This window comes from Mobula hypostoma, chromosome 5 (assembly GCF_963921235.1).
Source record: "Mobula hypostoma chromosome 5, sMobHyp1.1, whole genome shotgun sequence".
In the NCBI taxonomy this organism is placed as follows: domain Eukaryota; kingdom Metazoa; phylum Chordata; class Chondrichthyes; order Myliobatiformes; family Myliobatidae; genus Mobula; species Mobula hypostoma.
Genome location: NC_086101.1, coordinates 2,241,720 through 2,268,824, shown reverse-complemented (window position 1 = coordinate 2,268,824; position 27,105 = coordinate 2,241,720). Strand labels below are relative to the sequence as shown.

The following is a 27,105-nucleotide window of genomic DNA, read 5'->3' as shown; positions in this document are numbered from 1 at the left end:
GACATTGGGATGGGGAGGGGAGGGGAGGGGTGTACAGACATTGGGATTGGGATGGGGAGGGGTGTACAGACATTGTGATGGGGATGGGGATGGGGAGGAATGTACAGACATTGGGATGGGGACTGGGTGGGGTGTACAGACATTGGGATGGGGATGAGGAGGGGTTTACAGACATTGAGGTGCGGATGGGGATGGGGAGGGGTGTATGGACATTGTGATGTGGATGGGGAGGGGTGTACGGACATTGTGATGGGGATAGGGTTGGGGAGGGGTGTACAGACATTGGGGTGGGGATGGGGATGAGGAGGGGTGTACAGACATTTGGATGGTGATGGGGTTGGGGAGGGGTGTACAGTCATTGGGGTGGGGATGGGGATGAGGAAGGGTGTACAGACATTGGGATGGGGATGAGGAGGGGTGTACAGACATTGAGATGGGGATGAGGATGGGGATGGGGATGGGGAGGCGTCTACAGACATTGTGATGGGGATGGTGAGGGGTGTACAGACATTGGGGTGGGGATGGGGTTGGGAAGGGATGTACAGTCATTGGGGTGGGGATGGGGATGAGGAGGGGTGTACAGACATTGGGATGGGGATGGGGATGGGGAGGGGTGTACAGACATTGGGATGGGGATGGGGATTGGGAGGGGTGTACAGACATTGGGGTGGGGATTGGGGATGGGAAGTGTGGACAGACATTGGGATGGGGATGGGGATGGAGAGGGGTGTACGGACATTGGGATGGGGATGGGGATGGAGTGGGGTGTACAGACATTGGGATGGGGATGGGGATGGGGAAGGGTGTAGAGACATTGGGATGGGGTTGGTGATTGGGAGGGGTGTACAGACATTGGGATGGGAATGGGGATGGGGATGGGGATTGGGAGGGGTGTACAGACATTGGGATGGGGAGGGGTGTACAGACATTGGTGTGGGGATGGGGATGGGGAGGTGTGTACAGACATTGGGATGGGGATGGTGAGGGGTGTCCGGACATTGGGGTGGGGATGGGGATGGGGATGGGGAGGGGTGTACAGACATTGGGGTGGGGATGGGGAGGGGTGTACAGACATTGGGATAGGGATGGGGATGGGGATTGGGAGGGGTGTACGGACATTGGGATGGGGAGGGGAGGGGAGGGGTGTACGGACATTGGGATGGGGAGGGGAGGGGAGGGGTGTACAGACATTGGGATGGGGAGGGGGGGAGGTGTGTACAGACATTGGGATTGGGATGGGGATGGGAATGGGGATGGGTGTACGGACATTGGGATGGGGATTGGGAGAGGTGTACGGGCATTGGGATAGGGATGGGGATGGGGATTGGAAGGGGTGTACGGACATTGGGATGGGGCGGGGAGGGGAGGGGTGTACGGACATTGGGATGGGGAGGGGAAGGGAGGGGTGTACGGACATTGGGATGGGGAGGCGAGTGGAGGGGAGCGGAGGGGTGTACGCACACTGGGTCAGTGGGGCTTTCCGGAGGTTATGTGTGCTTACTCCACCCACAGTCTGAGGGCCATTTACGGGACGGATCGGATCCGGAACGGGCTCCACGGCAGTGACTGCTTCTCCGCGGCTGAGAGAGAAATCACTTTCTTCTTCCCCAACAGTGAGGAGCCTGAGGCAGGAGGGGATGGGACGGGAGGGGTGAGGACATCTGGAGGGAGGGAGAGAACGGGGTGGGATGGGACAGGAGTGGTGAGGAGGGTTTGGGATGAGAGCAGAGCACATGGGATGGAAGGGGTGAGGAGGGTTTGGGATGAGGAAAAGGACAGGGTGTGATGGGATGGGAGGGGTGAGGAGGTCTGAAGTGAGGGAGAGGTCGAGGGTGGGATGGGATGGGTGGGGTGAGGAGGTCTGGGATGGGTGAGGAGGTCTGGGATGAGGGAGAGGATGAGGGTGGGATGAAATGGGATGGGAGGGGTGGGGAGGTCTGGGATAGGTGAGGAGGTCTGGGATGAGGGAGAGGATGAGGGAGAGGATGAGGGTGGGATGAAATGGGATGGGAGGGGTGGGGAGGTCTGGGATAGGTGGGGAGGTCTGGGATGAGGGAGAGGATGAGGGTGGGATGGGATGGGAGGGGTGGGGAGGTCTAGGATGGGTGAGGAGGTCTGGGATGAGGGAGAGGATGAGGGTGGGATGGGATGGGATGGGATGGGTGGGGTGAGGAGGTCTGGGATGAGGGAGAGGATGAGGGTGGGATGGGATGGGAGGGGTGAGGAGGTCTGAAATGAGGGAGAGGTCGAGGGTGGGATGGGATGGGTGGGGTGAGGAGGTCTGGGATGGGTGAGGAGGTCTGGGATGAGGGAGAGGATGAGGGAGAGGATGAGGGAGAGGATGAGGGTGGGATGTGGATGGGTGGGGTGAGGAGGTCTGGGATGGGTGAGGAGGTCTGGGATGAGGGAGAGGAAGAGGGTGGGATGGGATGGGATGGGTAGGGAGAGGAAGAGGGTGGGATGGGATGGGTGGGGTGAGGAGGTCTGGGATGGGTGAGGAGGTCTGGGATGAGGGAGAGGATGAGGGTGGGATGAAATGGGACAGGTGGGGTGAGGAGGTCTGGGATGGGTGAGGAGGTCTGGGATGAGGGAGAGGATGAGGGTGGGATGGGATGGGATGGGTGGGGTGAGGTGGGATGGGATGGGTGGGGTGAGGAGGTCTGGGATGAGGGAGAGGATGAGGGTGGGAGGGGATGGGATGGGTGGGGTGAGGAGGTCTGGGATTACTGGGGAGGGAGTGGACTGGAGGAAGTGCTTTGGGACAGGCGGGGTGGGGAGCGACTGGCAGTGACCCTACACTCTCACGACCCACAGCCACAATGGAGCCGTTCCCGAGTGGTCAAGCGGCCGAGGATTTTCTCAGCAAGTACGTCACCCCGACCCTGATCCTCGCCCTCACCCAGCTGTGCAAACTGAAGCCTCGCAAGCCCGTGGTGAGTCACAGAGGTGAGGGGTGGGGATTCATACTGGGTCCCCAAGTATTGCGACTGAAGGTGGTCTCAATAAGATGTTTAAAAATGGGGAGTCGCAAGGGCATCGAGTCCCCCGTCTGTTCCGTCCCCAGAGAGTTCGGTCCCCAGAGGGTTCGGTTCCCCGTCTGTTCCATCCCCAGAGGGTTCGGTCCCCTGTGTGTTCGGTCCCCCGTGTGTTCGGTCCCCAGAGGGTTCAGTCCCCCGTGCGTTCGGTCCCCAGAGGGTTCGGGCCCCTGTGTGTTCGGTCCCCCATGTGTTCAGGCCCCAGAGGGTTAGGGCCCCCGTGTGTTCTGTCCCCAGAGGGTTTAGTCCCCTGTGTGTTCCGTCCCCAGAGGGTTCGGTCGCCAGAGGGTTCGGGCCCCCGTGTGTTCGGTCCCCTGTGTGTTCGATCTCCAGAGGGTTCGGTCCCCTGTGTGTTCCGTCCCCAGAGGGTTCTGGCCCCTGTATGTTTGGGCCCCAGAGGGTTCAGGCCCCTGTGTGTTCGGTCCCCAGAGAGTTCGGTCCCCCGTGTGTTCCGCCCCCAGAGGGTTCGGTTCCCCGTGTGTTCTGTCCCCAGAGGGTTTGGTCCCCTGTGTGTTCCGTCCCCAGAGGGTTCGGTACCCAGAGGGTTCAGGCCCCTGTGTGTTCAGTCCCCTGTGTGTTCGGTCCCCTGTGTGTTCGATCTCCAGAGGGTTCGGTCCCCTCTGTGTTCCATCCCCAGAGGGTTCGGTCCCCCGTGTGTTCTGTCCCCAGAGGGTTCGGTCCCCCGTGTGTTCCGTCCCCAGAGGGTTCGGGCCCCTGTGTGTTCGGTCCCCAGAGGATTCGGTCCCCTGTGTGTTCTGTCCCCAGAGAGTCTGGTCCCCTGTGTGTTCCATCCCCAGAGGGTCCGGTACCCTGTGTGTTCTGTCCCCAGAGGGTTCGGTCCCCCGTGTGTTTCGTCCCCAGAGGGTTTGGTCCCCTGTGTGTTCCGTCCCCAGAGGGTTAGGTACCCAGAGGGTTCAGGCCCCTGTGTGTTCGGTCCCCTGTGTGTTCGATCTCCAGAGGGTTCGGGCCCCTGTGTGTTTGGGCCCCAGAGGGTTCAGGCCCCTGTGTGTTTGGGCCCCAGAGGGTTCGGGCCCCTGTGTGTTCGGTCCCCTGTGTGTTCGGTCCCCCCTGCGTTCCGTCCCCAGAGGGTTCAGTCCCCCATGTGTTCCGTCCCCAGAGGGTTTGGGCCCCTGTGTGTTCGGTCCCCAGAGGGTTCGGGCCCCTGTGTGTTCAGTCCCCTCTGTGTTCGGTCCCCAGAGGGTTCGGTCCCCTGTGTGTTCCGTCCCCAGAGGGTTCAGTCCCCCGTGTGTTCCGTCCCCAGAGGGTTCGGTCCCCTGTGTGTTCCGTCCCCACAGTATTCAGTCCCCCGTGTGTTCTGTCCCCAGAGGGTTCGGTCCCCCGTGTGTTCCGTCCCCAGAGGGTTCAGTCCCCCGTGTGTTCCGTCCCCAGAGGGTTCAGTCCCCCGTGTGTTCGGTCCCCAGAGGGTTCGGTCCCCTGTGTGTTCCGTCCCCAGAGGGTTCGGTCCCCCGTGTGTTCCATCCCCAGAGGGTTCAGGCCCCCGTGTGTTCGGTCCCCTGTGTGTTCGGTCCCCGTGTGTTCGGTCCCCAGAGGGTTCGGGCCCCTGTATGTTTGGGCCCCAGAGGGTTCAGGCCCCTGTGTGTTCGGTCGCCAGAGGTTTCGGTCCCCCGTGTGTTCGGTCCCCAGAGAGTTCGGTCCCCCGTGTGTTGCGTCCCCAGTGGGTTCGGTTCCCCGTGTGTTCTGTCCCCAGAGGGTTTGGTCCCCTGTGTGTTCCGTCCCCAGAGGGTTCGGTAACCAGAGGGTTCAGGCCCCTGTGTGTTCAGTCCCCTGTGTGTTCGGTCGCCAGAGGGTTCGGGCCCCCGTGTGTTCGGTCCCCTGTGTGTTCGATCTCCAGAGGGTTCGGGCCCCTGTGTGTTTGGGCCCCAGAAGGTTCAGGCCCCTGTGTGTTCGGTCCCCAGAGGGTTCGGTCCCCCGTGTGTTCCGTGCCCAGAGAGTTCGGTCCCCCGTGTGTTCCGTGCCCAGAGAGTTCGGTCCCCCGTGTGTTCCGTCCCCAGAGAGTTCGGGCCCCCATGTGTTCGGTCCACAGAGGGTTCGGTCCCATGTGTGTTCCGTCCCCAGAGGGTTCGGTCCCATGTGTGTTCCGTCCCCAGAGAGTTCGGTCCCCCGTGTGTTCCGTCCCCAGAGAGTTCGGGCCCCCATGTGTTCGGTCCCCAGAGGGTTCGGTCCCATGTGTGTTCCGTCCCCAGAGGGTTCGGTTCCTCGTGTGTTCCGTGCCCAGAGAGTTCGGTCCCCCGTGTGTTCCATCCCCAGAGGGTTCAGGCCCCCGTGTGTTCGGTCCCCTGTGTGTTCGGTCCCCCCTGTGTTCGGTCCCCCACGTGGTCCGTCCCCAGAGAGTTCGGGCCACTGTGTGTTCCGTGCCCAGAGGGTTCGGTCCCCCGTGTGTTCGGTCCCCAGAGGGTTCGGTCCCCATGTGTTCGGTCCCCAGAGAGTTTGGTCCCCAGAGGGTTCGGTCCCCTGTGTGTTCCATCCCCAGAGGGTTTGGTCCCCCGTGTGTTCCATCCCCAGAGTGTTCGGACCCCCATGTGTTCGGTCCCCTGTGTGTTCGGTCCCCCGTGTGTTCGGTCCCCCGTGTGGTCCGTCCCCAGAGAGTTCGGGCCACTGTATGTTCCGTCCCCAGAGGGTTCGATCCCCCATGTGTTCGGTCCTCAGAGGGTTCAGGCCCCTGTGTGTTCGGTCCCCAGAGAGTTCGGGCCCCTGTGTGTTCGGTCCCCAGAAGGTTCGGGCTCCCATGTGTTCGGTCCCCTGTGTGTTCAGTCCTCTGTGTGTTCAGTCCCCAGAGGGTTCGGTCCCCCGTGTGTTCCATCCCCAGAGGGTTCAGGCCCCCGTGTGTTCGGTCCCCTGTGTGTTCGGTCCCCCCTGTGTTCGGTCCCCCACGTGGTCCGTCCCCAGAGAGTTCGGGCCACTGTGTGTTCCGTGCCCAGAGGGTTCGGTCCCCCGTGTGTTCGGTCCCCAGAGGGTTCGGTCCCCATGTGTTCGGTCCCCAGAGAGTTTGGTCCCCAGAGGGTTCGGTCCCCTGTGTGTTCCATCCCCAGAGGGTTTGGTCCCCCGTGTGTTCCATCCCCAGAGTGTTCGGACCCCCATGTGTTCGGTCCCCTGTGTGTTCGGTCCCCCGTGTGTTCGGTCCCCCGTGTGGTCCGTCCCCAGAGAGTTCGGGCCACTGTATGTTCCGTCCCCAGAGGGTTCGGTCCCCCATGTGTTCGGTCCTCAGAGGGTTCAGGCCCCTGTGTGTTCGGTCCCCAGAGAGTTCGGGCCCCTGTGTGTTCGGTCCCCAGAAGGTTCGGGCTCCCATGTGTTCGGTCCCCTGTGTGTTCAGTCCTCTGTGTGTTCAGTCCCCAGAGGGTTCGGTCCCCTGTGTGTTCCGTCCCCAGAGGGTTCGGGCCCCCGTGTGTTCGGGTCCCAGAGGGTTTGGTCCCCCATGTGTTCGGTCCCCAGAGGGTTCGGGCCCCTGTGTGTTCGGTCCCCAGAGGGTTCGGTCCCCTCTGTGTTCCGTCCCCAGAGGGTTCGGGCCCCCGTGTGTTCGGGTCCCAGAGGGTTTGGTCCCCCATGTGTTCGGTCCCCAGAGGGTTCGGGCCCCTGTGTGTTCCATTCCCCGTGTGTTCGGTCCCCTGTGTGCTCCGTCCCCAGAGGGTTCGGTACCCAGAGGGTTCAGGCCCCTGTGTATTCAGTCCCCTGTGTGTTCGGTCGCCAGAGGGTTCGGGCCCCCGTGTGTTCGGTTCCCCTGTGTGTTCGATCTCCAGAGGGTTCGGGCCCCTGTGTGTTTGGGCCCCAGAGGGTTCAGGCCCCTGTGTGTTCGGTCCCCAGAGGGTTCGGTCCCCCATGTGTTCGGTCCCCAGAGGGTTCGGTCCCCCGTGTGTTCCGTCCCCAGAGGGTTCGGTTCCCCGTGTGTTCTGTCCCCAGAGGGTTTGGTCCCCTGTGTGTTCCGTCCCCAGAGGGTTCGGTAACCAGAGGGTTCAGGCCCCTGTGTGTTCAGTCCCCTGTGTGTTCGGTCGCCAGAGGGTTCGGGCCCCCGTGTGTTCGGTCCCCTGTGTGTTCGATCTCCAGAGGGTTCGGGCCCCTGTGTGTTTGGGCCCCAGAGGGTTCAGGCCCCTGTGTGTTCGGTCCCCAGAGGGTTCGGTCCCCACAGTGTACGGTCCCCCGTGTGTTCTGTCCCCAGAGGGTTCGGTCCCCCGTGTGTTCCGTCCCCAGAGAGTTCGGGCCCCCATGTGTTCGGTCCCCAGAGGGTTCGGTCCCATGTGTGTTCCGTCCCCAGAGGGTTCGGTCCCCCGTGTGTTCGGTCCCCAGAGTGTTCGGTCCCCCGTGTGTTCCGTCCCCAGAGGGTTCGGTCCCCCGTGTGTTCCGTCCCCAGAGAGTTCGGGCCCCCATGTGTTCGGTCCCCAGAGGGTTCGGTCCCATGTGTGTTCCGTCCCCAGAGGGTTCGGTCCCCCGTGTGTTCGGTCCCCAGAGGGTTCGGTTCCCCCCGTGTGTTCCGTCCCAGAGGGTTCGGTCCCCCGTGTGTTCCGTCCCCAGAGGGTTCGGGCCCCCATGTGTTCGGTCCCCAGAGGGTTCGGTCCCCCGTGTGTTCCGTCCCCAGAGGGTTCGGCCCCCCGTGTGTTCGGTCCCCAGTGTTCCGTTTCGGTTCCCCGTGTGTTCCGTCCCCAGAGGGTTCGGTCCCCCGTGTGTTCCGTCCCCAGAGAGTTCGGGCCCCCGTGTGTGTTCCATCCCCAGAGTCGGTCCCCTGTGTGTTCGGTCCCCCATGTGTTCGGTCCCCCGTGTGTTCGGTCCCCAGAGGGTTCGGGCCCCTGTGTGTTCCCCCCAGAGAGTTTGGGCCCCTGTGTGTTCCGTCCCCAGAGAGTTCGGGCCCCCGTGTGTTCGGGTCCCAGAGGGTTCGGTCCCCCGTGTGTTCGGTCCCCAGAGGGTTCGGGCCCCTGTGTGTTCGGTCCCCAGAGGGTTCGGTCCCCTGTGTGTTCCGTCCCCAGAGGGTTCGGTCCCCCGTGTGTTCCGTCCCCAGAGGGTTCGGGCCCCTGTGTGTTCGGTCCCCAGAGGGTTCGGTCCCCTGTGTGTTCGGTCCCCAGAGGGTTCGGTCCCCTGTGTGTTCGGTCCCCAGAGGGTTCGGTCCCCCGTGTGTTCCGTCCCCAGAGGGTTCGGTCCCCTGTGTAGGGTTCGGTCCCCTGTGTGTTCCGTCCCCAGAGGGTTCGGTCCCCCGTGTGTTGGGTCCCCAGAGGGTTCGGTCCCCTGTGTGTTCGGTCCCCAGAGGGTTCGGTCCCCTGTGTGTTCCGTCCCCAGAGGGTTCGGTCCCCCGTGTGTTCCGTCCCCAGAGAGTTCGGGCCCCCATGTGTTCGGTCCCCAGAGGGTTCGGTCCCATGTGTGTTCCGTCCCCAGAGGGTTCGGTTCCCCGTGTGTTCTGTGCCCAGAGAGTTCGGTCCCCCGTGTGTTCCATCCCCAGAGGGTTCAGGCCCCCGTGTGTTTGGTCCCCCGAGTGGTCCCCAGAGGGTTCGGTCCCCCGTGTGTTCCGTCCCCAGAGGGTTCGGTCCCCCGTGTGTTCCGTCCCCAGAGGGTTCGGGCCCCCGTGTGTTCGGTCCCCAGAGGGTTCGGTCCCCCGTGTGTTCGGTCCCCAGAGTGTTCGGTCCCCCGTGTGTTCCATCCCCAGAGGGTTCAGGCCCCCGTGTGTTCGGTCCCCTGTGTGTTCGGTCCCCCGTGTGTTCGGTCCCCCGCGTGGTCCGTCCCCAGAGAGTTCGGGCCACTGTGTGTTCCGTGCCCAGAGGGTTCGGTCCCCCGTGTGTTCGGTCCCCAGAGGGTTCGGGCCCCTGTGTGTTCGGTCCCCAGAGAGTTTGGGCCCCTGTGTGTTCCGTCCCCAGACTGTTCGGGCCTCCGTGTGTTCGGGTCCCAGAGGGTTCGGGTCCCCCGTGTGTTCGGTCCCCAGAGGGTTCGGGCCCCTGTGTGTTCGGTCCCCAGAGGGTTCGGTCCCCTGTGTGTTCCATCCCTCGTGTGTTCAGTCCCCCATGTGTTCCATCCCCAGAGGGTTCGGTCCCCCATGTGTTCGGTCCTCAGAGGGTTCAGGCCCCTGTGTGTTCGGTCCCCAGAGAGTTCGGGCCCCCGTGTGTTCGGGTCCCAGAGGGTTTGGTCCCCCATCTGTTCGGTCCCCAGAGGGTTCGGGCCCCTGTGTGTTCGGTCCCCAGAGGGTTCGGTCCCCTGTGTGTTCCGTCCCCAGAGGGTTCGGTCCCCCGTGTGTTCTGTCCCCAGAGGGTTCGGTCCCCCGTGTGTTCCGTCCCCAGAGGGTTCGGGCCCCTGTGTGTTCGGTCCCCAGAGGGTTTGGTCCCCTGTGTGTTCCGTCCCCAGAGGGTTCGGTCCCCCGTGTGTTCCGTCCCCAGAGGGTTCAGGCCCCTGTGTGTTCGGTCCCCAGAGGGTTCAGTCCCATGTGTGTTCCGTCCCCAGAGGGTTCGGTTCCCCGTGTGTTTCGTCCCCAGAGAGTTCGGTCCCCCGTGTGTTCCATCCCCAGAGGGTTCAGGCCCCCGTGTGTTCGGTCCCCTGTGTGTTCCGTCCCCCGTGTGTTCGGTCCCCCGCGTGGTCCGTCCCCAGAGAGTTCGGGCCACTGTGTGTTCCGTGCCCAGAGGGTTCGGTCCCTCGTGTGTTCGGTCCCCAGAGGGTTCGGGCCCCTGTGTGTTCGGTCTCCAGAGAGTTTGGGACCCTGTGTGTTCCGTCCCCAGAGGGTTCGGGCCCCCATGTGTTCGGTCCCCTGCGTGTTCAGTCCTCTGTGTGTTCAGTCCCCAGAGGGTTCGGTCCCCTGTGTGTTCCATCCCCAGAGGGTTCAGGCCCCTGTGTGTTCAGTCCCCAGAGAGTTCGGGCCCCTGTGTGTTCGGTCCCCAGAAGGTTCGGGCTCCCATGTGTTCGGTCCCCTGTGTGTTCAGTCCTCTGTGTGTTCAGTCCCCAGAGGGTTCGGTCCCCTGTGTGTTCCGTCCCCAGAGGGTTCGGGCCCCTGTGTGTTCGGGCCCCTGTGTGTTCGGGTCCCAGAGGGTTTGGTCCCCCGTGTGTTCGGTCCCCAGAGGGTTCGGGCCCCTGTGTGTTCGGTCCCCAGAGGGTTCGGTCCCCTGTGTGTTCGGTCCCCAGAGGGTTCGGTCCCCTGTGTGTTCGGTCCCCAGAGGGTTCGGGCCCCTGTGTGTTCGCTCCCCAGAGGGTTCGGTCCCCTGTGTGTTCTGTCCCCAGAGGGTTCGGTCCCCCGTGTGTTCCGTCCCCAGAGGGTTCAGTCCCCCGTGTGTTCCGTCCCCAGAGGGTTCTGTCCCCCGTGTGTTCCGTCCCCAGAGGGTTCCGTAACCAGAGGGTTCAGGCCCCTGTGTGTTCAGTCCCATGTGTGTTCGGTCCCCCATGTGTTCGGTCCCCCGCGTGGTCCGTGCCCAGAGGGTTCGGTCCCCCGTGTGTTCGGTCCCCAGAGGGTTCGGGCCCCTGTGTGTTCGGTCCCCAGAGAGTTTGGGCCCCTGTGTGTTCGGTCCCCAGAGGGTTCGAGCCCCTGTGTGTTCCGTCCCCAGAGGGTTCGGGCCCCCGTGTGTTCGGGTCCCAGAGGGTTCGGGTCCCCCGTGTGTTCGGTCCCCAGAGGGTTCGGGCCCCTGTGTGTTCGGTCCCCAGAGGGTTCGGTCCCCTGTGTGTTCCATCCCTCGTGTGTTCAGTCCCCCGTGTGTTCCGTCCCCAGAGGGTTCGGGCCCCCATGTGTTCGGTCCCCAGAGAGTTTGGTCCCCAGAGGGTTCGGTCCCCTGTGTGTTCCATCCCCAGAGTGTTCGGGCCCCCATGTGTTCGGTCCCCTGTGTGTTCGGTCCCCCGTGTGTTCTGTCCGCCGCGTGGTCCGTCCCCAGAGAGTTCGGGCCACTGTATGTTCCGTCTCCAGAGGGTTCGGTCCCCCACGTGTTCGGTCCCCAGAGGGTTCAGGCCCCTGTGTGTTCGGTCCCCAGAGAGTTCGGGCCCCTGTGTGTTCGGTCCCCAGAGGGTTCGGTCCCCCATGTGTTCGGTCCCCAGAGGGTTCAGGCCCCTGTGTGTTCGGTCCCCAGAGAGTTCGGGCCCCTGTGTGTTCGGTCCCCAGATGGTTCGGGCTCCCATGTGTTCGGTCCCCTGTGTGTTCAGTCCTCTGTGTGTTCAGTCCCCAGAGGGTTCGGTCCCCTGTGTGTTCCGTCCCCAGAGGGTTCGGGCCCCTGTGTGTTCGGGTCCCAGAGGGTTTGGTCCCCCGTGTGTTCGGTCCCCAGAGGGTTCGGTCCCCTGTGTGTTCCATTCCCCGTGTGTTCGGTCCCCTGTGTGTTCGGTCCCCAGAGGGTTCGGTTCCCTGTGTGTTCGGTCCCCAGAGGGTTCGGTCCCCTGTGTGTTCTGTCCCCAGAGGGTTCGGTCCCCTGTGTGTTTTGTCCCCAGAGGGTTCGGTCCCCCGTGTGTTCTGTCCCCAGAGGGTTCGGTCCCCCGTGTGTTCCGTCCCCAGAGGGTTCAGTCCCCCGTGTGTTCCGTCCCCAGAGGGTTCGGTAACCAGAGGGTTCAGGCCCCTGTGTGTTCAGTCCCCTGTGTGTTCGGTCGCCAGAGGGTTCGGGCCCCCAGGTGTTCGGTCCCCAGAGGGTTCGGTCCCCCGTGTGTTCTGTCCCCAGAGGGTTCAGGCCCCCGTGTGTTCGGTCCCCTGTGTGTTCGGTCCCCCATGTGTTCGGTCCCCAGAGGGTTCAGTCCCCCGTGTGTTCGGTCCCCAGAGGGTTCGGGCCCCTGTGTGTTCGGTCCCCAGAGAGTTTGGGCCCCTGTGTGTTCCGTCCCCAGAGGGTTCGGGCCCCTGTGTGTTCGGTCCCCAGAGGGTTCGGTACCCTGTGTGTTCGGTCCCCAGAGGGTTCGGGCCCCTGTGTGTTCCATCCCTCGTGTGTTCAGTCCACCGTGTGTTCCGTCCCCAGAGGGTTCGGTCCCCCGTGTGTTCGGTCCCCAGAGAGTTCGGTCCCCAGAGGGTTCGGTCCCCTGTGTGTTCCATCCCCAGAGGGTATGGTCCCCCGTGTGTTCCATCCCCAGAGTGTTCGGACCCCCATGTGTTCGGTCCCCTGTGTGTTCGGTCCCCCGTGTGTTCGGTCCCCCGCGTGGTCCGTCCCCAGAGAGTTCGGGCCACTGTATGTTCCGTCCCCAGAGGGTTCGGTCCCCCATGTGTTCGGTCCTCAGAGGGTTCAGGCCCCTGTGTGTTCGGTCCCCAGAGAGTTCGGGCCCCTGTGTGTTCGGTCCCCAGAAGGTTCGGGCTCCCATGTGTTCGGTCCCCTGTGTGTTCAGTCCTCTGTGTGTTCAGTCCCCAGAGGGTTCGGTCCCCTGTGTGTTCCGTCCCCAGAGGGTTCGGGCCCCTGTGTGTTCGGGTCCCAGAGGGTTTGGTCCCCCGTGTGTTCGGTCCCCAGAGGGTTCGGGCCCCTGTGTGTTCGGTCCCCAGAGGGTTCGGTCCCCTGTGTGTTCTGTCCCCAGAGGGTTCGGTCCCCCGTGTGTTCTGTCCCCAGAGGGTTCGGTCCCCCGTGTGTTCCGTCCCCAGAGGGTTCAGTCCCCCGTGTGTTCCGTCCCCAGAGGGTTCAGTCCCCCGTGTGTTCCGTCCCCAGAGGGTTCGGTAACCAGAGGGTTCAGGCCCCTGTGTGTTCAGTCCCCTGTGTGTTCGGTCGCCAGAGGGTTCGGGCCCCCATGTGTTCGGTCCCCAGAGGGTTCGGTCCCCTGTGTGTTCCATCCCTCGTGTGTTCAGTCCCCCGTGTGTTCCGTCCCCAGAGGGTTCGGGCCCCCATGTGTTCGGTCCCCAGAGAGTTTCGTCCCCAGAGGGTTCGGTCCCCTGTGTGTTCCATCCCCAGAGGGTTCGGTCCCCCATGTGTTCGGTCCTCAGAGGGTTCAGGCCCCTGTGTGTTCGGTCCCCAGAGAGTTTGGGCCCCTGTGTGTTCTGTCCCCAGAAGGTTCGGGCTCCCATGTGTTCGGTCCCCTGTGTGTTCAGTCCTCTGTGTGTTCAGTCCCCAGAGGGTTCAGGCCCCCGTGTGTTCGGTCCCCTGTGTGTTCGGTCCCCTGTGTGTTCGGTCCCCCGCGTGGTCCGTCCCCAGAGAGTTCGGGCCACTGTGTGTTCCGTGCCCAGAGGGTTCGGTCCCCCGTGTGTTCGGTCCCCAGAGGGTTCGGGCCCCTGTGTGTTCGGTCCCCAGAAAGTTTGGGCCCCTGTGTGTCCCGTCCCCAGAGGGTTCGGGCCCCCATGTGTTCGGTCCGCAGAGAGTTTGGTCCCCAGAGGGTTCTGTCCCCCGTGTGTTCCATCCCCAGAGTGTTCGGGCCCCCATGTGTTCGGTCCCCTGTGTGTTCGGTCCCCCGTGTGTTCTGTCACCCGCGTGGTCCGTCCCCAGAGAGTTCGGGCCACTGTATGTTCCGTCCCCAGAGGGTTCGGTCCCCCATGTGTTCGGTCCCCAGAGGGTTCAGGCCCCTGTGTGTTTGGTCCCCAGAGAGTTCGGGCCCCTGTGTGTTCGGTCCACAGAAGGTTCGGGCTCCCATGTGTTCGGTCCCCTGTGTGTTCAGTCCTCTGTGTGTTCAGTCCCCAGAGGGGTCGGTCCCCCGTGTGTTCGTTCCCCAGAGGGTTCGGGCCCCTGTGTGTTCGGATCCCAGAGGGTTCGGGCCCCTGTGTGTTCGGTCCCCAGAGGGTTCGGGCCCATGTGTGTTCCATTCCCCGTGTGTTCGGTCCCCTGTGTGTTCGGTCCCCAGAGGGTTCGGTCCCCTGTGTGTTCCGTCCCCAGAGGGTTCGGTCCTCCGTGTGTTCTGTCCCCAGAGGGTTCGGTCCCCCGTGTGTTCCGTCCCCAGAGGGTTCAGTCCCCCGTGTGTTCCGTCGCCAGAGGGTTCGGTCGCCAGAGGGTTCGGGCCCCCATGTGTTCGGTCCCCAGAGGGTTCGGTTCCCCGTGTGTTCCGTGCCCAGAGAGTTCGGTCCCCCGTGTGTTCCATCCCCAGAGGGTTCAGGCCCCCGTGTGTTCGGTCCCCAGAGTGTTCGGTCCCCCGTGTGTTCGGTCCCCCGCGTGGTCCGTCCCCAGAGAGTTCGGGCCACTGTGTGTTCAGTGCCCAGAGGGTTCGGTCCCCCGTGTGTTCGTTCCCCAGACGGTTCGGGCCCCCGTGTGTTCGGTCCCCAGAGAGTTTGGGCCCCTGTGTGTTCCGTCCCCAGAGGGTTCGGGCCCCCGTGTGTTCGGGTCCCAGAGGGTTCGGGTCCCCCGTGTGTTCGGTCCCCAGAGGGTTCGGGCCCCTGTGTGTTCGGTCCCCAGAGGGTTCGGTCCCCTGTGTGTTCCATCCCTCGTGTGTTCAGTCCCCCGTGTGTTCCGTCCCCAGAGGGTTCGGGCCCCCATGTGTTCGGTCCCCAGAGAGTTTGGTCCCCAGAGAGTTCGGTCCCCTGTGTGTTCCATCCCCAGAGGGTTCGGTCCCCCGTGTGTTCCATCCCCAGAGTGTTCGGACCCCCACGTGTTCGGTCCCCTGTGTGTTCGGTCCCCCGTGTGTTCGGTCCCCCGCGTGGTCCGTCCCCAGAGAGTTCGGGCCACTGTATGTTCCGTCCCCAGAGGGTTCGGTCCCCCATGTGTTCGGTCCTCAGAGGGTTCAGGCCCCTGTGTGTTCGGTCCCCAGAGAGTTTGGGCCCCTGTGTGTTCCGTCCCCAGAGGGTTCGGGCCCCTGTGTGTTCGGTCCCCAGAAGGTTCGGGCTCCCATGTGTTCGGTCCCCTGTGTGTTCAGTCCTCTGTGTGTTCAGTCCCCAGAGGGTTCGGTCCCCTGTGTGTTCCGTCCCCAGAGGGTTCGGGCCCCTGTGTGTTCGGGTCCCAGAGGGTTTGGTCCCCCGTGTGTTCGGTCCCCAGAGGGTTCGGGCCCCTGTGTGTTATGTCCCCAGAGGGTTCGGTCCCCTGTGTGTTCTGTCCCCAGAGGGTTCGGTCCCCCGTGTGTTCTGTCCCCAGAGGGTTCGGTCCCCCGTGTGTTCCGTCCCCAGAGGGTTCAGTCCCCCGTGTGTTCCGTCCCCAGAGGGTTCGGTAACCAGAGGGTTCAGGCCCCTGTGTGTTCAGTCCCCTGTGTGTTCGGTCGCCAGAGGGTTCGGGCCCCCATGTGTTCGGTCCCCAGAGGGTTCGGTCCCCTGTGTGTTCCGTCCCCAGAGGGTTCGGTCCCCCGTGTGTTCCGTCCCCAGAGGGTTCGGTTCCCCGTGTGTTCCGTCCCCAGAGAGTTCGGTCCCCCGTGTGTTCCATCCCCAGAGGGTTCAGGCCCCCGTGTGTTCGGTCCCCTGTGTGTTCGGTCCCCCATGTGTTCGGTCCCCCGCGTGGTCCGTCCCCAGAGGGTTCGGGCCCCTGTGTGTTCCGTCCCCAGAGGGTTTGGGCCCCTGTGTGTTCCGTCCCCAGAGGGTTCGGGCCCCCGTGTGTTCGGGTCCCAGAGGGTTCGGGTCCCCCGTGTGTTCGGTCCCCAGAGGGTTCGGGCCCCCGTGTGTTCGGGTCCCAGAGGGTTCGGGTCCCCTGTGTGTTCCATCCCCAGAGGGTTCGGTCCCCCGTGTGTTCCATCCCCAGAGGGTTCGGGCCCCCATGTGTTCGGTCCCCAGAGAGTTTGGTCCCTAGAGGGTTCGGTCCCCCGTGTGTTCCATCCGCAGAGTGTTCGGGCCCCCATGTGTTCGGTCCCCCGTGTGTTCGGTCCCCCGCGTGGTCCGTCCCCAGAGAGTTCGGGCCACTGTATGTTCCGTCCCCAGAGGGTTCGGTCCCCCATGTGTTCGGTCCTCAGAGGGTTCAGGCTCCCATGTGTTCTGTCCCCTGTGTGTTCAGTCCTCTGTGTGTTCAGTCCCCAGAGGGTTCGGTCCCCTGTGTGTTCCGTCCCTAGAGGGTTCGGTCCCCCGTGTGTTCCATCCCCAGAGTGTTCGGGCCCCCATGTGTTCGGTCCCCTGTGTGTTCGGTCCCCCGTGTGTTCGGTCCCCCGCGTGGTCCGTCCCCAGAGAGTTCCGGCCCCTGTGTGTTCGGTCCCCAGAGGGTTCGGTCCCCTGTGTGTTCCATTCCCCGTGTGTTCAGTCCCCTGTGTGTTCGGGCCCCTGTGTGTTCGGTCCCCAGAGGGTTCGGTCCCCTGTGTGTTCCGTGCCCAGAGGGTTCGGGCCCCTGTGTGTTCGGTCCCCAGAGGGTTCGGTCCCCTGTGTGTTCTGTCCCCAGAGGGTTCGGTCCCTCGTGTGTTCTGTCCCCAGAGGGTTCGGTCCCCCGTGTGTTCCGTCCCCAGAGGGTTCAGTCCCCCGTGTGTTCCGTCCCCAGAGGGTTCGGGCCCCTGTGTGTTCGGTCCCCAGAGTGTTCGGTCCCCTGTGTGTTCTGTCCCCAGAGGGTTCAGGCCCCTGTGTGTTCGATCCCCAGAGGGTTCGGTCCCATGTGTGTTCCGTCCCCAGAGAGTTCGTTCCTCCGTGTGTTCCGTCCCCAGAGGGTTCGGTTCCCCGTGTGTTCCGTCCCCAGAGAGTTTGGTCCCCCGTGTGTTCCATCCCCAGAGGGTTCAGGCCCCCGTGTGTTCAGTCCCCTGTGTGTTCGGTCCCGCATGTGTTCGGTCCCCCGCGTGGTCCGTCCCCAGAGAGTTCGGGCCACTGTGTGTTCCGTGCCCAGAGGGTTCGGTCCCCCGTGTGTTCGGTCCCCAGAGGGTTCGGGCCCCTGTGTGTTCGGTCCCCAGAGAGTTTGGGCCCCCGTGTGTTCCGTCCCCAGAGGGTTCGGGCCCCCGTGTGTTCGGGTCCCAGAGGGTTCGGGTCCCCCGTGTGTTCGGTCCCCAGAGGGTTCGGGCCCCTGTGTGTTCGGTCCCCAGAGGGTTCGGTCCCCTGTGTGTTCCATCCCTCGTGTGTTCAGTCCCCCGTGTGTTCTGTCCCCAGAGGGTTCGGGCCCCCATGTGTTCGGTCCCCAGAGAGTTTGGTCCCCAGAGGGTTCGGTCCCTTGTGTGTTCCATCCCCAGAGGGTTTGGTCCCCCGTGTGTTCCATCCCCAGAGTGTTCGGATCCCCATGTGTTCGGTCCCCTGTGTGTTCGGTCCCCCGTGTGTTCGGTCTCCCGCGTGGTCCGTCCCCAGAGAGTTCGGGCCACTGTATGTTCCGTCCCCAGAGGGTTCGGTCCCCCATGTGTTCGGTCCTCAGAGAGTTCGGGCCCCTGTGTGTTCGGTCCCCAGAGGGTTCGGTCCCCTGTGTGTTCCGTCCCCAGAGGGTTCGGGCCCCTGTGTGTTCGGGTCCCAGAGGGTTTGGTCCCCCATGTGTTCGGTCCCCAGATGGTTCGGGCCCCTGTGTGTTCGGTCCCCAGAGGGTTCGGTCCCCTGTGTGTTCGGTCCCCTGTGTGTTCGGTCCCCCGTGTGTTCGGTCCCCTGTGTGTTCGGTCCCCAGAGGGTTCTGGCCCCTGTGTGTTCCGTCTCCAGAGGGTTCGGTCCCCCGTGTGTTCTGTCCCCAGAGGGTTCGGGCCCCTGTGTGTTCGGTCCCCAGAGGGTTCGGTCCCCTGTGTGTTCCATTCCCCGTGTGTTCGGTCCCCTGTGTGTTCGGTCCCCAGAGGGTTCTGGCCCCTGTGTGTTCCGTCTCCAGAGGGTTCGGTCCCCCATGTGTTCGGTCCCCAGATGGTTCGGGCCCCTGTGTGTTCGGTCCCCAGAGGGTTCGGTCCCCTGTGTGTTCCATTCCCCGTGTGTTCGGTCCCCTGTGTGTTCGGTCCCCAGAGGGTTCGGTCCCCTGTGTGTTCCGTCTCCAGAGGGTTCGGTCCCCTTCGTGTGTTCGGTCCCCAGAGGGTTCGGGCCCCTGTGTGTTCGGTCCCCAGCGAGGGTTCGGGCCCCTGTGTGTTCGGTCCCCAGAGGGTTCGGTCCCCCGTGTGTTCCGTCCCCAGAGGGTTCGGTCCCCCGTGTGTTCCGTCCCCAGAGGGTTCAGTCCCCCGTGTGTTCCGTCCCCAGAGGGTTCAGGCCCCTGTGTGTTCCGTCCCCAGAGGGTTCAGGCCCCTGTGTGTTCGGTCCCCAGAGGGTTCGGTCCCATGTGTGTTCCGTCCCCAGAGAGTTCGGTCCCCCGTGTGTTCCATCCCCAGAGGGTTCAGGCCACCGTGTGTTCGGTCCCCTGTGTGTTCGGTCCCCCGTGTGTTCGGTCCCCCGCGTGGTCCGTCCCCAGAGAGTTCAGGCCACTGTGTGTTCCGTGCCCAGAGGGTTCGGTCCCCCGTGTGTTCGGTCCCCAGAGGGTTCGGGCTCCTGTGTGTTCGGTCCCCAGAGTGTTTGGGCCCCTGTGTGTTCTGTCCCCAGAGGGTTCGGGCCCCCGTGTGTTCGGGTCCCAGAGGGTTCGGGTCCCCCGTGTGTTCGGTCCCCAGAGGGTTCGGGCCCCTGTGTGTTCGGTCCCCAGAGGGTTCGGTCCCCTGTGTGTTCCATCCCTCGTGTGTTCAGTCCCCCGTGTGTTCTGTCCCCAGAGGGTTCGGGCCCCCATGTGTTCGGTCCCCAGAGAGTTTGGTCCCCAGAGGGTTCGGTCCCTTGTGTGTTCCATCCCTCGTGTGTTCAGTCCCCAGAAGGTTCGGGCTCCCATGTGTTCGGTCCCCTGTGTGTTCAGTCCTCTGTGTGTTCAGTCCCCAGAGGGTTCGGTCCCCTCTGTGTTCCGTCCCCAGAGAGTTCGGGCCCCCGTGTGTTCGGGTCCCAGAGGGTTTGGTCCCCCATCTGTTCGGTCCCCAGAGGGTTCGGGCCCATGTGTGTTCCATTCCCCGTGTGTTCGGTCCCCTGTGTGTTCGGTCCCCAGAGGGTTCGGTCCCCTGTGTGTTCCGTCCCCAGAGGGTTCGGTCCCCCGTGTGTTCGGTCCCCTGTGTGTTCGGTCCCCCGTGTGTTCGGTCCCCCGTGTGTTCCGTCCCCAGAGAGTTCGGGCCCCTGTGTGTTCCGTGCCCAGAGGGTTCGGTCCCCCGTGTTTTCGGTCCCCAGAGGGTTCGGGCCCCTGTGTGTTCGGTCCCCAGAGAGTTCGGTCCCCTGTGTGTTCCGTCCCCAGAGGGTTCGGGCCCCCATGTGTTCGGTCCCCAGAGAGTTTGGTCCCCAGAGGGTTCGGTCCCCTGTGTGTTTCGTCCCCAGAGGGTTCGGGCCCCTGTGTGTTCGGTCCCCAGAGGGTTCGGTCCCCTGTGTGTTCCATTCCCCGTGTGTTCGGTCCCCTGTGTGTTCGGTCCCCAGAGGGTTCGGGCCCCTGTGTGTTCTGTCCCCAGAGGGTTCGGTCCCCCGTGTGTTCTGTCCCCAGAGGATTCGGTCCCCCGTGTGTTCCGACCCCAGAGGGTTCAGTCTCCCGTGTGTTCCGTCCCCAGAGGGTTCGGTAACCAGAGGGTTCAGTCCCCTGTGTGTTCGGTCGCCAGAGGGTTTGGGCCCCCATGTGTTCGGTCCCCAGAGGGTTCGGTTCCCCGTGTGTTCCGTCCCCAGAGAGTTCGGTCCCCCGTGTGTTCCATCCCCAGAGGGTTCAGGCCCCCATGTGTTCGGTCCCCTGTGTGTTCGGTCCCCCATGTGTTCGGTCCCCCGCGTGGTCCGTCCCCAGAGGGTTTGGGCCCCTGTGTGTTCCGTCCCCAGATGTTTCGGGCCCCCGTGTGTTCGGGTCCCAGAGGGTTCGGGTCCCCCGTGTGTTCGGTCCCCAGAGGGTTCGGGCCCCTGTGTGTTCGGTCCCCAGAGGGTTCGGTCCCCTGTGTGTTCCATCCCTCGTGTGTTCAGTCCCCAGTGTGTTCCATCCCCAGAGGGTTCGGGCCCCCATGTGTTCGGTCCCCAGAGAGTTTGGTCCCCAGAGGGTTCGGTCCCCTGTGTGTTCCGTCCCTAGAGGGTTCGGTCCCCCGTGTGTTCCATCCCCAGAGTGTTCGGTCCCCCATGTGTTCGGTCCCCAGAGTGTTCGGTCCCCCGTGTGTTCCATCCCCAGAGTGTTCGGGCCCCCATGTGTTCGGTCCCCCGTGTGTTCGGTCCCCCGCGTGGTCCGTCCCCAGAGAGTTCGGGCCACTGTATGTTCCGTCCCCAGAGGGTTCGGTCCCCCATGTGTTCGGTCCTCAGAGGGTTCAGGCCCCTGTGTGTTCGGTCCCCAGAGAGTTCGGGCCCCTGTGTGTTCGGTCCCCAGAAGGTTCGGGCTCCCATGTGTTCTGTCCCCTGTGTGTTCAGTCCTCTGTGTGTTCAGTCCCCAGAGGGTTCGGTCCCCTGTGTGTTCCGTCCCTAGAGGGTTCGGTCCCCCGTGTGTTCCATCCCCAGAGTGTTCGGGCCCCCATGTGTTCGGTCCCCTGTGTGTTCGGTCCCCCGTGTGTTCGGTCCCCCGCGTGGTCCGTCCCCAGAGAGTTCGGGCCACTGTATGTTCCGTCCCCAGAGGGTTCGGTCCCCCATGTGTTCGGTCCTCAGAGGGTTCAGGCCCCTGTGTGTTCGGTCCCCAGAGAGTTCGGGCCCCTGTGTGTTCCATTCCCCGTGTGTTCAGTCCCCTGTGTGTTCGGGCCCCTGTGTGTTCGGTCCCCAGAGGGTTCGGTCCCCTGTGTGTTCCGTCCCCAGAGGGTTCGGTCCCCCGTGTGTTCTGTCCCCAGAGGGTTCGGTCCCCCGTGTGTTCCGTCCCCAGAGGGTTCAGGCCCCTGTGTGTTCGGTCCCCAGAGGGTTCGGTCCCATGTGTGTTCCGTGCCCAGAGGGTTCGGTCCCCTGTGTGTTCGGTGCCCAGAGGGTTCGGTCCCCTGTGTGTTCGGTCCCCCGTGTGTTCGGTCTCCCGCGTGGTCCGTCCCCAGAGAGTTCGGGCCACTGTATGTTCCGTCCCCAGAGGGTTCGGTCCCCCATGTGTTCGGTCCTCAGAGAGTTCGGGCCCCTGTGTGTTCGGTCCCCAGAAGGTTCGGGCTCCCATGTGTTCGGTCCCCTGTGTGTTCAGTCCTCTGTGTGTTCAGTCCCCAGAGGGTTCGGTCCCCTGTGTGTTCCATCCCCAGAGGGTTCAGGCCCCTGTGTGTTCGGTCCCCAGAGGGTTCGGTCCCATGTGTGTTCCGTGCCCAGAGGGTTCGGGCCCCTGTGTGTTCGGTCCCCAGAGGGTTCGGTCCCCTGTGTGTTCTGTCCCCAGAGGGTTCGGTCCCTCGTGTGTTCTGTCCCCAGAGGGTTCGGTCCCCCGTGTGTTCCGTCCCCAGAGGGTTCAGTCCCCCGTGTGTTCCGTCCCCAGAGGGTTCGGGCCCCTGTGTGTTCGGTCCCCAGAGTGTTCGGTCCCCTGTGTGTTCTGTCCCCAGAGGGTTCAGGCCCCTGTGTGTTCGATCCCCAGAGGGTTCGGTCCCATGTGTGTTCCGTCCCCAGAGGGTTCGTTCCTCCGTGTGTTCCGTCCCCAGAGGGTTCGGTTCCCCGTGTGTTCCGTCCCCAGAGAGTTTGGTCCCCCGTGTGTTCCATCCCCAGAGGGTTCAGGCCCCCGTGTGTTCAGTCCCCTGTGTGTTCGGTCCCGCATGTGTTCGGTCCCCCGCGTGGTCCGTCCCCAGAGAGTTCGGGCCACTGTGTGTTCCGTGCCCAGAGGGTTCGGTCCCCCGTGTGTTCGGTCCCCAGAGGGTTCGGGCCCCTGTGTGTTCGGTCCCCAGAGAGTTTGGGCCCCTGTGTGTTCCGTCCCCAGAGGGTTCGGGCCCCCGTGTGTTCGGGTCCCAGAGGGTTCGGGTCCCCCGTGTGTTCGGTCCCCAGAGGGTTCGGGCCCCTGTGTGTTCGGTCCCCAGAGGGTTCGGTCCCCTGTGTGTTCCATCCCTCGTGTGTTCAGTCCCCCGTGTGTTCTGTCCCCAGAGGGTTCGGGCCCCCATGTGTTCGGTCCCCAGAGAGTTTGGTCCCCAGAGGGTTCGGTCCCTTGTGTGTTCCATCCCCAGAGGGTTTGGTCCCCCGTGTGTTCCATCCCCAGAGTGTTCGGATCCCCATGTGTTCGGTCCCCTGTGTGTTCGGTCCCCCGTGTGTTCGGTCTCCCGCGTGGTCCGTCCCCAGAGAGTTCGGGCCACTGTATGTTCCGTCCCCAGAGGGTTCGGTCCCCCATGTGTTCGGTCCTCAGAGAGTTCGGGCCCCTGTGTGTTCGGTCCCCAGAAGGTTCGGGCTCCCATGTGTTCGGTCCCCAGAGGGTTCGGTCCCCTGTGTGTTCAGTCCCCAGAGGGTTCGGTCCCCTGTGTGTTCCGTCCCCAGAGGGTTCGCCCCTGTGTCCCCAGAGGGTTCGTCCCCGAGGGTTCGGTCCCGAGGGTTCAGTCCCCTGTGTGTCGGTCCCCAGAGGGTTCGGCCCTGTGTGTTCGGTCCCCAGAGGGTTCGGGCCCCCGTGTGTTCGGTCGTCCCCAGAGGGTTCGGTCCCCCGTGTGTTCCGTCCCCAGAGGGTTCGGTCCCCGTGTGTTCAGTCCCCAGACGGTTCGGTCCCCTGTGTGTTCCATCCCCAGAGGGTTCGGGCCCCTGTGTGTTCGGGTCCCAGAGGGTTTGGTCCCCCATGTGTTCGGTCCCCAGATGGTTCGGGCCCCTGTGTGTTCGGTCCCCAGAGGATTCGGTCCCCTGTGTGTTCCATTCCCCGTGTGTTCGGTCCCCTGTGTGTTCGGTCCCCAGAGGGTTCTGGCCCCTGTGTGTTCGGTCCCCAGAGGGTTCGGTCCCCTGTGTGTTCCGTCTCCAGAGGGTTCGGTCCCCCGTGTGTTCTGTCCCCAGAGGGTTCGGTCCCCCGTGTGTTCCATCCCCAGAGGGTTCAGTCCCCCGTGTGTTACGTCCCCAGAGGGTTCAGTCCCCCGTGTGTTCCGTCCCCAGAGGGTTCAGGCCCCTGTGTGTTCGGTCCCCAGAGGGTTCGGTCCCATGTGTGTTCCGTCCCCAGAGAGTTCGGTCCCCCGTGTGTTCCATCCCCAGAGGGTTCAGGCCACCGTGTGTTCGGTCCCCTGTGTGTTCGGTCCCCCGTGTGTTCGGTCCCCCGCGTGGTCCGTCCCCAGAGAGTTCAGGCCACTGTGTGTTCCGTGCCCAGAGGGTTCGGTCCCCCGTGTGTTCGGTCCCCAGAGGGTTCGGGCTCCTGTGTGTTCGGTCCCCAGAGAGTTTGAGCCCCTGTGTGTTCTGTCCCCAGAGGGTTCGGGCCCCCGTGTGTTCGGGTCCCAGAGGGTTCGGGTCCCCCGTGTGTTCGGTCCCCAGAGGGTTCGGGCCCCTGTGTGTTCGGTCCCCAGAGGGTTCGGTCCCCTGTGTGTTCCATCCCTCGTGTGTTCAGTCCCCCGTGTGTTCTGTCCCCAGAGGGTTCGGTCCCTTGTGTGTTCCATCCCCAGAGGGTTTGGTCCCCCGTGTGTTCCATCCCCAGAGTGTTCGGATCCCCATGTGTTCGGTCCCCTGTGTGTTCGGTCCCCTGTGTGTTCGGTCTCCCGCGTGGTCCGTCCCCAGAGAGTTCGGGCCACTGTATGTTCCGTCCCCAGAGGGTTCGGTCCCCCATGTGTTCGGTCCTCAGAGAGTTCGGGCCCCTGTGTGTTCGGTCCCCAGAAGGTTCGGGCTCCCATGTGTTCGGTCCCCTGTGTGTTCAGTCCTCTGTGTGTTCAGTCCCCAGACGGTTCGGTCCCCTGTGTGTTCCATCCCCAGAGGGTTCGGGCCCCTGTGTGTTCGGGTCCCAGAGGGTTTGGTCCCCCATGTGTTCAGTCCCCAGATGGTTCGGGCCCCTGTGTGTTCGGTCCCCAGAGGGTTCGGTCCCCTGTGTGTTCCATTCCCCGTGTGTTCGGTCCCCTGTGTGTTCGGTCCCCAGAGGGTTCAGGCCCCTGTGTGTTCGGTCCCCAGAGGGTTCGGTCCCCTGTGTGTTCCGTCTCCAGAGGGTTCGGTCCCCCGTGTGTTCTGTCCCCAGAGGGTTCGGTCCCCCATGTGTTCCGTCCCCAGAGGGTTCAGTCCCCCGTGTGTTCCGTCCCCAGAGGGTTCAGTCCCCCGTGTGTTCCGTCCCCAGAGGTTTCAGGCCCCTGTGTGTTCGGTCCCCAGAGGGTTCGGTCCCATGTGTGTTCCGTCCCCAGAGAGTTCGGTCCCCCGTGTGTTCCATCCCCAGAGGGTTCAGGCCACCGTGTGTTCGGTCCCCTGTGTGTTCGGTCCCCCGTGTGTTCGGTCCCCCGCGTGGTCCGTCCCCAGAGAGTTCAGGCCACTGTGTGTTCCGTGCCCAGAGGGTTCGGTCCCCCGTGTGTTCGGTCCCCAGAGGGTTCGGGCCCCTGTGTGTTCGGGTCCCAGAGGGTTCGGGTCCCCCGTGTGTTCGGTCCCCAGAGGGTTCGGGCCCCTGTGTGTTCGGTCCCCAGAGGGTTCGGTCCCCTGTGTGTTCCATCCCTCGTGTGTTCAGTCCCCCGTGTGTTCTGTCCCCAGAGGGTTCGGTCCCTTGTGTGTTCCATCCCCAGAGGGTTTGGTCCCCCGTGTGTTCCATCCCCAGAGTGTTCGGATCCCCATGTGTTCGGTCCCCTGTGTGTTCGGTCCCCTGTGTGTTCGGTCTCCCGCGTGGTCCGTCCCCAGAGAGTTCGGGCCACTGTATGTTCCGTCCCCAGAGGGTTCGGTCCCCCATGTGTTCGGTCCTCAGAGAGTTCGGGCCCCTGTGTGTTCGGTCCCCAGAAGGTTCGGGCTCCCATGTGTTCGGTCCCCTGTGTGTTCAGTCCTCTGTGTGTTCAGTCCCCAGACGGTTCGGTCCCCTGTGTGTTCCATCCCCAGAGGGTTCGGGCCCCTGTGTGTTCGGGTCCCAGAGGGTTTGGTCCCCCATGTGTTCAGTCCCCAGATGGTTCGGGCCCCTGTGTGTTCGGTCCCCAGAGGGTTCGGTCCCCTGTGTGTTCCATTCCCCGTGTGTTCGGTCCCCTGTGTGTTCGGTCCCCAGAGGGTTCAGGCCCCTGTGTGTTCGGTCCCCAGAGGGTTCGGTCCCCTGTGTGTTCCGTCTCCAGAGGGTTCGGTCCCCCGTGTGTTCTGTCCCCAGAGGGTTCGGTCCCCCGTGTGTTCCGTCCCCAGAGGGTTCAGTCCCCCGTGTGTTCCGTCCCCAGAGGGTTCAGTCCCCCGTGTGTTCCGTCCCCAGAGGTTTCAGGCCCCTGTGTGTTCGGTCCCCAGAGGGTTCGGTCCCATGTGTGTTCCGTCCCCAGAGAGTTCGGTCCCCCGTGTGTTCCATCCCCAGAGGGTTCAGGCCACCGTGTGTTCGGTCCCCTGTGTGTTCGGTCCCCCGTGTGTTCGGTCCCCCGCGTGGTCCGTCCCCAGAGAGTTCAGGCCACTGTGTGTTCCGTGCCCAGAGGGTTCGGTCCCCCGTGTGTTCGGTCCCCAGAGGGTTCGGGCTCCTGTGTGTTCGGTCCCCAGAGAGTTTGGGCCCCTGTGTGTTCTGTCCCCAGAGGGTTCGGGCCCCCGTGTGTTCGGGTCCCAGAGGGTTCGGGTCCCCCGTGTGTTCGGTCCCCAGAGGGTTCGGGCCCCTGTGTGTTCGGTCCCCAGAGGGTTCGGTCCCCTGTGTGTTCCATCCCTCGTGTGTTCAGTCCCCCGTGTGTTCCGTCCCCAGAGGGTTCGGGCCCCCATGTGTTCGGACCCAGAGAGTTTGGTCCCCAGAGGGTTCGGTCCCCTGTGTGTTCCGTCCCCAGAGGGTTCGGTCCCCCGTGTGGTCCGTCCCCAGAGAGTTCGGGCCACTGTATGTTCCGTCCCCAGAGGGTTCGGTCCCCCATGTGTTCGGTCCCCAGTGGGTTCAGGCCCCTGTGTGTTCGGTCCCCAGAGAGTTCGGGCCCCTGTGTGTTCGGTCCCCAGAAGGTTCGGGCTCCCATGTGTTCGGTCCCCTGTGTGTTCAGTCCTCTGTGTGTTCAGTCCCCAGAGGGTTCGGTCCCCTGTGTATTCCATCCCCAGAGGATTCGGGCCCCTGTGTGTTCGGGTCCCAGAGGGTTTGGTCCCCCGTGTGTTCGGTCCCCAGAGGGTTCGGGCCCCTGTGTGTTCGGTCCCCAGAGGGTTCGGTCCCCTGTGTGTTCCATTCCCCGTGTGTTCGGTCCCCTGTGTGTTCGGTCCCCAGAGGGTTCGGGCCCCTGTGTGTTCGGTCCCCAGAGGGTTCGGTCCCCCGTGTGTTCCGTCCCCAGAGGGTTCGGGCCCCTGTGTGTTCAGTCCTCTGTGTGTTCGGTCCCCAGAGTGTTGGCTCCCCGTGGCATTATATCCCAAGGGTGTTTTTGCTCCCCGTAGTGATGGTTGGTCCCAGGGCATTGTGTCCCCAGTGTGTTGGGCACTCTGAGGTGGATCTGCTGGATGGACATTGTGCCCGAGTGATCCACAGTTCTCCACCCAGGTGCCCGGAATCACAGCGTATCTGAACAATCACCAGCAAATCCCCAGAGTCCCTCTGGGAATCTGAAATTACCCCCAGAGAGCCATGAAAACACCTGGCGTATCGGTCAGTGAGTTCAGGGGGAAGGACCCGGGTGCGATTTCAAACTCCCAGGGAAGCTGATTGGGTCTTCCTCTGCGGCTGCCACCTGCCCAGCTGGATCAGACGTGCCCAGCCTGACTGTAGCCAGGGAGGGAACCGGAACTGGGCTTTCCGAACAGACGGCATTGGTCTGACGTTCTTCTCCGCTCCAGGTCTGGCTGGCTGACTGGCTGTTGGCCAATAACCCGAACCGCCCCTCGGTGAGGGAGGAGAGAGTGAGGGAGCCTCCCACCTGCGATCCCGGCCAGAGCTATGATAACACAGCCGGCATTCCCAAACAACACTGAGTTGCAGGGGCTGTTACCTTCCTTCAGAAAACCCGGCTCTGTTACGAATTGATTAAAGATTAACTTGACTTGTCATGTAAACACACTGTGAAATGCATCACCTTGCACCAATGACTGGCCCAGTCTGCAGACGTGCCGCCATCTCGCAACTCACGAACCCTAACAGTACGTCTTTGGAGTGTGGGAGGAGACGGGAGCATCCGGAGGAGACCCACATGGTCACGGGGAGAAGGTACAACCTCTGCCTTCAAGCCCTCTCAAGCTCATTGTCTCTTTGCCCAGACAGCCAGGCATACCAGTGACCAGTTAACCTTTGTGAGCAGGGATTCCAACCTTCTCGATCGAAAGTGCACCCTCTACTCCCACCGGCCTTGAACCCAGAGATGGTGTTCTTGAGGGAAGGGATCTAGGCCCCAGCCCCACCCCTCACACCCACACTCACCCTTGGCCGATCTTAGTCAGGCTGTCTTTGTCTTCCCAGATGCCAGTCCCATGAAGGCAGAGAGTGCTGAAGCATTTGCTGAGCTTCCCAATGGTATGGTCATT

The 27,105-nt window shown here is 63.9% G+C and overlaps 1 protein-coding gene across 1 annotated transcript in view; it reads left to right on the top strand.

Moving 5' to 3' along the window:
• Positions 1 to 26,559, top strand: part of LOC134346413 (nucleoside diphosphate kinase homolog 5-like) — a 65,532-nt gene extending 38,973 nt beyond the window's left edge. Inside the window, exons 3-7 of the mRNA XM_063047782.1 lie at positions 1,513 to 1,613; positions 2,815 to 2,946; positions 13,290 to 13,384; positions 19,812 to 19,922; positions 26,425 to 26,559. Of these exons, the coding sequence (XP_062903852.1) occupies positions 1,513 to 1,613; positions 2,815 to 2,946; positions 13,290 to 13,384; positions 19,812 to 19,922; positions 26,425 to 26,559 (574 nt within the window). The remainder of the gene's footprint in view (positions 1 to 1,512; positions 1,614 to 2,814; positions 2,947 to 13,289; positions 13,385 to 19,811; positions 19,923 to 26,424) is intronic.
• The last annotated feature ends 546 nt before the right edge of the window (positions 26,560 to 27,105 follow it).